Source organism: Toxoplasma gondii, chromosome X, assembly GCF_000006565.2.
Source record: "Toxoplasma gondii ME49 chromosome X, whole genome shotgun sequence".
NCBI classification, from domain to species: Eukaryota; Apicomplexa; class Conoidasida; order Eucoccidiorida; family Sarcocystidae; genus Toxoplasma; species Toxoplasma gondii.
In genome coordinates, this window is record NC_031478.1 from 2,922,850 (window position 1) to 2,933,336 (window position 10,487).

General features: G+C 49.7%; 1 protein-coding gene across 1 annotated transcript; it reads right to left on the bottom strand.

Moving 5' to 3' along the window:
- Nucleotides 1-37: 37 nt before the first annotated feature.
- On the bottom strand, nt 38-8,810 carry TGME49_224620 (hypothetical protein). Its single transcript, XM_002366095.2, has 8 exons — nt 7,312-8,810; nt 6,442-6,555; nt 5,464-5,577; nt 4,985-5,104; nt 4,334-4,407; nt 3,791-3,886; nt 3,160-3,323; nt 38-2,590 (listed from the first exon to the last, which is right to left on the bottom strand). The coding sequence occupies exons 1-8, from the start codon at nt 7,432-7,434 to the stop codon at nt 2,529-2,531; spliced, it is 867 nt and encodes a 288-aa protein (XP_002366136.1). The 5' UTR covers nt 7,435-8,810; the 3' UTR covers nt 38-2,528.
- Nucleotides 8,811-10,487: the final 1,677 nt, after the last annotated feature.

The window sequence follows — 10,487 nt, forward strand, 5'->3', positions numbered from 1 at the left end:
GCCCGGTTACACAGCGGTGATGCTAGCTGGTCCGCTCTGCCGCCAGTCCGGTTGGCCACTGGTCATGCGAAGTTGAACTTCAACTGCCTCAGACATCATCAGCGAAGGAAACTAGCACACTTGAAGCTCAGCGCAACAACACATCCCGAGCAATCGGAAAGAGCCCTACACCGCTTCACAAATACGGAGATAGAAAACGACTACTCAAGGAACTGGATGCGAATGCGACACACAAACCACTTCCAGACAGCAGTGGCACGCCATTGGCCACGACGCGCCCCGTTTGCCGTTGACCACTCACTTATCTCCAACCCTCGAGACGTCCTCGTTCTCCCAATGTGTACAAATTTATGGACACACCTTAAATGATTGCTATGCAGATGAGGCAACTCAATCATCACAGTCCACGCAATGCACCATCAAAGTGGCTAAAGAATGCCAAGCAACGGAAGCGTCGGATACTTCGCGCCTGCAACAGTGGAGCCCGTAAGGAGAATACCGGTGGTCGATCTGTGGTTTTATACTGAGAAACACGTCCTTTCCCTACAAAGACGATTGCAGGAGCGTCTCCAACTTTCCTATGGTCTCGCCCTCACGACAGACTATTGGTCGACAAAATGAAGGCGACCAAGTCAAGTGACAATGGAGGCACTACCTCGTCCGGAAGCGACCCCGCAACAGCTCTGCTGCGTCGCGGCGACCTCAACGCCGGTTGTTGAAACACGCCTCTGCGTCCCGCAGCAGCCGTCCGCGGCTCCAAGGTCACAACCGTTGAATTACGCGTACAAACCGTGGGCTAGCCGTGATTGCCCTCCTGGTTGAAGGCGTTGCCGTCCGCGGATGCGACAGTGATTAACACGATTCACCAAGGGGCATGTGTTACGGCTCGTGGATGCCAGAGGTTCCATGTAGCAACATCCAACAAATGACGCTTGTTGGACATGGAAACTGCCCTGATTAAATTGTTCAGATGCTGGCGTTGGCCGACTCAAACGCATTCCAGGGCTGTGGTGTGGGCCGTCCTGCAGCGAGGAGAAACTACTTCGTGTTACGCGACAGCCGAATGAACTATTAACAATTGTGGATGATCTTTACATAATAAATACTCCGGCTTGTTCGCTCAGCTGGCCCGCATGGTGGACCGGAATGAAGATTCGGAAGGAGGGAGGGCACTCTATGGGCTTCGAAACACGGGCTACTCTACTGCGAGTTCAAGATTGTGCTGTAAGTTGAAGACTGATCTTACACTGCACGTAAGCCCTGCTGGCCGAAATGCTCATCGAAGATGGTGTTTAGGCGCAAAAGCGGATGCACGACAGCAGTGCTGCTTGACAGCGCAGTTGGCACATCCTCGAGGGCCCTTGAATGGAATACGGTGTGCAGTGACGGTTTCTGCGTTGAGGGCCGTGGGACAATAGCTGTAATTGCAAACAGCTCTGGCCACTGCAGTTACTGCGTACTCTGCTGGTCGCTCTATCTGACAGCTTGATTAAAAGGTTCAGTCACTTTACGAAGTTCTTAATGCATTACAAACGTGTCTTTTGCCGCTGTCATGCGGCACAGATGCTTCGCCGGAACATATTTCAAAAGAACGGCTCTGTGTGGTAACGCTTCGGCCGTTACTAACGGCTGTGTCACCACTTCCATCAGCGAACTACCCGTACCCCGCCACAGACGGACTGGAGGAAGGGGAAGGAAGCTCATGCAGTCATACGTGCATATATTCCAGATTAAGAAGAGCCTGGATCTACCCAAGCAGTATGTTTATATGGTAGCCATATGATGCGAACCCCTCATGTCGTCCAGGGAGCCCGAATTTCGTCCCCCTGCACGCCTGATCCCACTGGTACGCATGGCTGTCCTTGAAAGTGTCGGTAAATGACGAAAAGCGGCATTCATGATATACGAAGTGAGTTACGAACATGCCCACGCGGGATGGCAAGACATAGAGATGAGAGGAAAAGAGGATGCACACCAGCACTGTTTAGCAGCTTCAGATCTGCTAAAGAATCGTTCCTGCCCAGCCGCATCCCTACGAACGGCTGAGATGGAGAGGCGTACGCTTCTCCAAAGCGCCAGATATGATGCTTCTGGATATCAAAAAACCTACGGCCAGCGCACTTTTAGTTTTCCAGATAACTTTGAAATGATTTCTAGTGACAAGAAAGCCCGCCTACGCCAGGCCTGAACCGTCAACCTGGCGCGACAGACAAACACCTGGATACCTGTTGTGGGGGGCCAAACCAGAACCCAGTTATTTACAAACGCGGAGCCCACTTGTTTTGTGTTAACGGGGCCCTGCGTTGACATTCCCCGTTGGACAACGATTTTGTCTATGTGTCGAAAGCTCAGGAATACCCACGGCCGCATTCACTGGACACAAGTACACACGGCCCTGTAGGCCGTGAACGTGCGCGCTCCACCGAGCTGCGCTCCCTATATGGGTGTCCGAGACAGCCGGAATAGAAACAAAATGAGGGCCGAATCTGGCGGGTAGTATGTTTTGAACGCCGTATTATAGAGGCGTCCTACCAAGGGTTCAGATGTTGGAGTACGAATTTGTCGTGGCCTTCTAAATTCTCGTTCAAACCTGATTGCCGAAAACATGCACATTGCAGAGGAGGACTTGTGCCATAGCAGTAATACACAACGACCAGAAAGGAAGTCGTCTAGTGCTTTGTTTTCCTTCACGTAGGCTCCCGGCGCCGTTCACCTTCATACAGTCACGACGTCACTATGCAGGCTACCACAAAACGTTTGATTCGTTCAACACCACGCAAAGGTCCGAAGGTACGGGAACGGTGTAGTTGTCACAAATGACGACAGGAATGCCAGCCACTGCTTTTACAGATATTCACGACGGAGGCTGCGATCTCAAATACCACTGGCTGTCTAGATAGAAGCTAGCATGCATCCCAGTTTGTAGAGGCCACGTGTCCAGCAGAGCCAAACTGCTCCGGAGCAAGTGAGAGATCATGTGTAACCGTGCCACGACGTCAGTTATGCCAGATGCAACTTCCACGCGCTTCTGCTGCACGCTATCGGTTCCAGACGATATCCTCGGTCTTCCAGAACATACGAATCATCTACGGAATCACTGGGCTGGTCACTCAGGCTTCCGATTAATCTTGAATCTCCTGACAGGCTAGTACCACCTACTCTGTCGCGCCACTTCTTGCGGCGATTGTAGGCCTCCAAACTTTGCCGCCTGAAGGCGTTCCATGTCATACTGCATGAGCTTTCGATAAGCCTCCTTGGTGTCGTCAACTTGACGCCAATCAAGGCGCTCAAATTCGAATTTCGTTGAGAGTAGTGCACGATCTCTGAAGCATGAAAACAAGGCAAAAATCCTTTTTGGGACACATCAGAAACGTATACAGCAATGACACGTAACACGCAAAATATTTCTCACGTGGATAGTCTGACAGCGACAGTGCCTCACTGGAACACGCACAAAGGAGGCACGCAGCTGAGAACGTTGCGTGCTCGATAAGTGTTAAGACCATCGATGAAATAGAAAATAGGGTAAAAGCACATCGGAGAAAACCCGACAGAAACGGCTGAGGGGTTTCGAAACCTTCATAAAATACTTAAAAGGCCTTTGTCCTTACCATTAGACGATAGACCTTTTGGAGAGTCACATCAACAGGATCGTCTACTCTGTAGAAATCTGGAAAGCCATTCCGCTGTTTTCTTGGTTGAACACTCAGACTGTAGAAGGGCTCCAGCCACGTATACTGCCCGAGCAACAACAGCGCGCTTCAAAAATACAAATAAAAACGTGACTTGCCTCTGATATGCAAAGACGACGAGCCCTTGTGTGAGACTCATAGCGATCGTGACCAGGCCAGCCTCCCTCATCGTAAACGAGAGCTTGGTCCCCACACTGCACGGAAACATCAGAAAACGCCCATAGACACATTTCCGCCATCGCCACACGGTTAAAAAAAAGCTCCTTACATGGTGTATCACAAAACCGGTCAAATGCTGAATGATATATACATGCAAACGGCACACCAGCTGAGAATACAAAGAGAATGAAGCGGCCAATGATGACATACGACGAAACGCTGTCATCTTCAGTCCACAGTCATGAGTGTTCCCTCGCAACGGATAATATAAATCGAAAAGCGAAAGGTCTAGACGAGTGCAGTTGAGAGCCACACTGTCGAATGAAGCGAAAAAAGTGTCTTTGAACATCGCTACTGAAGCGGCAAAGTGGACAGTGTCGCAGGAAGCCAGTAGTCAGCCACAGTCTTTAAAGTGAAACCCCTGATATCTTCTCGCCCCGAATGCGAAACAAATTTTCTCACACGTGAAAAAAAGCACCTACTTTGTGATGTTGAAGACAGCCATGAATCCAGCGGCGCAAAATATTATGATGATAGTACAGGACATCACGATACCCTGGAGCAGCAAGAGCATACAGACAAGAAAAATGGGGTCGTGCTTTGCTTGCGTTACATGAGGAATTTATTCACAAAACGCCTGTAAACGCAGAGAAGAGAAGGCGAACGACGGTACACCAGAGACAGTTTCGCATGAAGTTACAATTCCGAGATTGGTACTTAGATCCTCCACGCGCCCTCTCTTTTGGCGCAGCTGCACAACCCGTGTCGCCACCGAAAAGCTACAGTTTCCCCCTCAGACATGCTCGCAGTCTCTAAGTGGTTACATCTTTCACATTCCAGCAGACAACAGACATGGTGCCTGTGTGACCACAAAAGACTCCCCCCATAAGCCCTGGTTTCTCGCATAGAAAGACCACCCGCTTCTCAGGTCCTCGACGTGCCCCCACTGCCGTTCGCTAGAGCTCGACCCTTTGCTCTGGATGGGAGATACACATTAAGTGGTGCCCAGCTCATGTGCTGAGAAAGATGATCGTGCGGTCCTCATAGTCTCTCATAGTTCCACCACGACGAGAGCTAAACATGTTTTGAAACCATTGGTCTCAGCGAAGAGAATGATACCCGGCGAAACATACCATGGCAAACTTGCAGTGGGCATAGTATGGATGGGAGTTAAACTCAGGATCGCCTTGCATTTTCGAGTACGTGACGAGGACTGCCAGCACACAGGGGCAGGCGATCATGACGAATCCAGTCTGACCACCACATACAGCGACAAACATCAAGCTCACAAGAGCATTCACAAACAAAGAACGATCTCATTTGCACCGACATATACGCTATTTCCTAATGGGTGGTTGGGTTCGTGATACACCGGAACTGCCTATGATGCCGCTAACGACCGCGTCACAAATCGTGCGGTAGGCTGCATGGGTCAGCGGAAACGATATCAATGTACGAACAGCTTGTAACGGTTGCGCGCAATCAGAAACGACCCACGAAGAGAGAAAATCTACATTACTAAAAGTTTCTGTGTGAACCCCTGACTAGTCTGTCAGTATCGGCCTCCTGACGACAAAAGATGAAGTGCAAAATATGCGGATATCCTGCATACCACCATGGCAACGATCATGAGTTTGAAAACGGAGCTACACAGCGTGGACGCGTCCACATCCGCGAATGTTGTCTTGTAGGCATCTTTCCACTCATAGCCTTCCAGGAGTGTGCTCTGGGGATCACAAGCAACACACATAACCGCCGAGCCGCAGTGGGAGCCGGTACATGATTCGCTGGTATCATAGATCATCGAAAGTACATGCACGTTCCGACTTCCAGACACGGACAGTGAGCTACTGCTGCAACGCTACATCCCTTAGTTGTATCTCCGTGGCCGGTAAACAGTAACAATGTCCCATCCGAATAGCTGAATGCAGAAATGGCGCCGTGTATGCCTATTTCGCAGTTGCGTTCCCCCAAAGAACGAAGTTGTTCATTTTTTTGATTGATGGAAGACTCGCGGAAAGTAAGAACGCCACCGAGAAGAGACACTCCGAAGAACTCCATACTGTCCTGTACTCCGGAAAAGCACGATCACCTGAAGCATGTGTCGCACCATAGCCGTGAAGGCTTGCACAAGCGAAATACATGGTTGAACATGGGAACCAGCACTGAGAACACTTAACACCACCTTGACATCTACACTTCCACAGCATAGATGAGTTCTCCCGCCTTTGTCAAAGGATGAATCCTTTCTCACGAACGGTGGCCTTCGCGGTCACTGGAAGGTGCTGGGCGGATCTTACAGTGAAACACTCGGTGGACACGCTTCCTACCATATAAAACAACAGGCATGTTTGTTGCTGCGCTGTAGGTGCAGATTGAAGTGACAATGCCAGAGGGGATACCATAAAAGAAGGCGCTTTTTGCTGACAAACAGAGTGAAGTGACAGACGAGGCAGCTGGCACGGCACTGCAGAACGTTGGATGACACATCTAAAACGCAACGTGCGTTGCTGGCAGATACCACCAGGAATACCCGCCCTCGATGTGGAAAGCGACTGGAGCTATGCCGTGAAACTCGAACACTGCCTACGTTGGTAGCGATTTCGCAGATGGTCTGTTGCGCAGGATTCCACCAGGTGTGCCAATCCTTGACCGGCTGAACGAAAAAAATTCCCCACGAAGAAGTGATTCCAGAAGTGCTCGCCTGCGAAAAGGGAACCACAACGTATGTGAATGAACAAGCATACGACGTTCACTCTCAAAAAAGGATCAACACTACTGTAAACTAGCGATAGTCTTGCCAGAGACTTCATGTCGCGTTTCTCACTTCCTTCCAGAACTATCCAACCAGGTGGACAAGAAAACCCGTTCCAAACGCTCGTAGGGAACAACGAATTTTGAGAAAGAGACAGATGCAATCAAATCGATGCAGTCTTCGCCCCCCGGGGACATGAATCACCATGGACTGAACTTCTCCGATAGGGGGGAGGCGCTACTCCAAGCAACCACGGTACCACTAAAAGGTACTGGAGGCATGAGCGGTGTAAGAACTGTAGCGATACGGAAACGTTCAGCGTCTTCCTAAGCACCAACAAATGTGCGAAAAGTCAGCGTCTGCTCCAAGAATTCTGATTTTAGACCGAGCGTCCCAGCTCAATGAAAGCTGCGATAGACCGCCTACAATGTGGTCGCAGCAAGCCACACTCGAGTAAAAGGCGTGTGAATGAACCCAAGACAAGTGGATCCGGGTTTTGCGGTCTCTCTTGCAGACGCCGACCACACAATTAGATACGAAAGGCCTACATTCATGTGGGCGAGGGACTGACGACTAACGGCCATGTCCGTTTACACAGAAACGCTTCAGTCAACGTGTGGCAAACGACGCAGTAAAAAGTCAGTGGTCGTAGGTAGTGACCGAGTGCAGAAATTTTCTTGGAAATGGGCAAGAGCGGGGACGCACCTCAAAGTATACCAGGAGAAAATTTGATATGATGATTGAAAAAAACGTGATAGCAACTCCAATCACCCGCAAATGGTGATTCTGCACATAGGGATTCGCGCCTAAAACGCTGAGGTTGATCATCTTGCCGGAGACTCAGAGGCACTGACGGCGGGGCTGTCTGTCGGAAGCCGTGAGAAAAACGGCTCTCTCAAAAACAACCAACACACAGATCAGCTGAACAGACCTGTACGGAAACGGGCTGGACGAAATTCAGAAGATGGCGGAAGGCAGCGGCGGAACACACGCACAGCCCAAGACGGAAATGCGTCCACGCCGAATCGAAAACACCTTTCCTCGAGGATGTCCTTCTTGAGGAAGTTTGCAGAGTCATGCAACGGGTCCAGGAAAAACTAAAAGCTGGGTAACCCCTCATAGATGACCGTCCGCAGAGGCGGGCAATTAGAGCAACAAAAAACTCGAGAGCGGAGGCCGGGAAGGAAGCTGCACATATGCGTTTAAGTGTGTTGTTGATATTGTTGTGTACAGGCATGCGTGTAAGACGCAATTGGACTTCACAATGAAAAAAAGGATTCAGTACTAGATTAACAACACCCAACTAACGTGCGTGTTTAACACAAATCCGGAACGTTGATACTTCCAAGGCGGGTCGCCGGCAGTGGCTGCCAACGAAACAGCGAAGAGAAACAAAGACTACTCGTGAATTGAAACCTATTAGAAGAGTAGAAAAAAAATACTAGAGGCTGCGTCCACTCTGAAAGGCTTACGTCATCGACAGGCAAAAACTGAAAACTTTGATGCCGTTGCCTCAGTCACCGAGTGCAACGGCAGCCACCGACATTACTGCGACGAAGCTGGCCGAGAAACACCAGTGCTCTCATTTTTCGGACAGTTAGACTGATATCTGTCCTATCAGAAACACTCGGCTGAACATAACCCAGCCTCGCCAGTTGCATTTGTCTTCCCCTGTCGTGTCACACGGCCAGTAACCTATGACCGCAGCGACGCTCGATGATAGGCCTCAGACAGATGTTACTGACAGAGCGTTCCGATGAGATTCAACACAGAATCTGAGGTGTTTTGATGAAGCATCCGTGAGTAAGGAAACGAGTATCAAGCATCATGCCAATCCAAACGATCATTCGAAGTAATATCTAGTGGTTCGCGTGGCCAACTGACCAAGCACTTGCCAACGGGCAAAAGCACGTATTTTTCATTTCCACACCCTTCCTCGAGGAAGAGGTGGGGACAATATTAAATTGTTCACTTGAAAGCCCTCACAGCCAAGCGCAAAATGATATCACTGGTAAAAAAACAGTTTTCCTCATGTTTCTTCGACGCACTCGTCTTCCGATTGGGTTGACTCCGGGAGGGGCTAGCTACGAGACAGCGATACACAGAAGGTAAGCGACGGTACAGGGTACTTATAAAACAAAAGATAGTGTACTGCCAGCAAACGACTCAACGACGAAAAGCAGCGTCGTGCCCGAAAACAAACTAAACGTGCATTCAGCAACGCAGACGTGACGGTCGACGCTTGCAGATCTGCATGTGCCGCGGCGACCCCTACTTGCATGAGCGTCTCAGAACCGAGATTTGACCCAGGTGGAGACGGCAGCATGACTAGCAAATAGTAAATACAGCCATAATTCTTAAGATAACTATCGATTCGCACTAACACACAGTATCGGGCCATTTTACTCCATCCGGCCGGTGACATTCCTCTTCCCGCACGCCGTGTGCTACGCAGCCAATTTTCTTGGCACGTGCTGATGCCGTCTCCTTGACAGATTTCAAGGCTCGCATCGGCACCTGAAGTAGTTCTCTTGGCGTATTACCAATAGGGTGTTTTGAATATAAACCTTTAAATATCAGATAACACTCCAGGTTCCGCAATCGAGAAGGGGCGCGTCCACTTCATACTTCTCGCGATTCTTCGATGTGCCAAGCCGTCAGGAAAACCATCGGCAAGAGTCGATGTTGCACTCGCGCGTCGAGTTAGGCTCGGTAATTCGATTGGTGGCGCATCTGCCAAAGAGCTACGGGAATAGGTTGTGGCACAACTTGCACCTGTTTTGCGTGAAACAGCTGCTGCTACGCGCCACTTATACACTCAAAATCATTATGCTCAGCAGTGCTGGCTCCGAAGGCTCTTCCCACGGGAAGAATTAGGATGGTTCAAAAAGGTCAGACGACCTCCAACGTGACCCCGTTGGCGGGGGTTTTAGCAGTGTTTTGCGGAAACAATTGCAGCTCTTATCCAGGCCAGCCTCCAGAGTTCTTTCAGGCGTCGCTTGAAGCCTTGCAACGCCTTCCTTTTGTGCGTATATGTGATTACGAGCAATACTCTGTTTCTTCAGCACAACAAAGTCAAGAGGCCTACGACTACGTACCGTTTCCCTTAGCGAGGATTGGTCTGATTTAGTGGATCGGTGGAGTCTGGCCATCTCGATCTTCACATTCAAAGAGAATTATATTTTAGAATTTTTTGGATAAACGACATGGCTTCGCAGGTGGGAAGCATAGCGGCTCTAGACTGATTGTTGTGCCGCTTTAACATTTTCTTTTGTCCATTAAATAAGGAGTGAGCCTTAATCACGAAAGATTTAGAAAAAGCAAGCATCGCCAGGAGTTCAGCAACGAATTCGGGTGTATCTCTCCTGGAGTCGACGACGATCTCAGCAGCACCCAAATCTGGCGGGAGAACACCATGTTTTCCTTTGTATCTCATAAGGATTATTCGGCCTTATCAAAGGCATGCCGTCATGCAGCAAGAGAGAACGACTAAACCCACAGAATGTCAACGGCAGCTTCCGTCACAACAGGATTTACCATTTTCCAAAAATAACAGATGCATACGTCACCTCTCCAGTCAGCCGTGGGAAATAGTGGCCGGAGTGCGTACGGTGGACAGCACCAGATGAACTACACAGTGAGTGTCAGGTGTCAAGAAGAGGGTGGTTGACACAGCCTCTCAAGAGTAAATGATTTCGTGTGAGAATGCTCCATTCCCTTGCAGCAGTTTTCTCATGTTGTCGACTGTCTATCGTCACCGCCGTAGTCTCGAAGCTCCTGGATGTTACCACACACGTACCTTAAGTACCATATAAGCCACCCCTGCCTCATCATCACCAAGTTGAAGTGTTGTCTTCTCAAAGAGAAAGCGAAACCATATT

Excerpts from the sequence above, each read along its gene's own strand:
- TGME49_224620 (XM_002366095.2), bottom strand. The coding sequence starts at position 7,434 with ATGATCAACCTCAGCGTTTTAGGCGCGAATCCCTATGTGCAGAATCAC. Across the intron at positions 5,105-5,463 it reads TCATGATCGTTGCCATGGTG|ACTGGATTCGTCATGATCGC; the intron begins GTATGCAGGATA and ends TGTGGTGGTCAG. Across the intron at positions 3,887-4,333 it reads GCTGTCTTCAACATCACAAA|TGTGGGGACCAAGCTCTCGT; the intron begins GTAGGTGCTTTT and ends GTTTCCGTGCAG.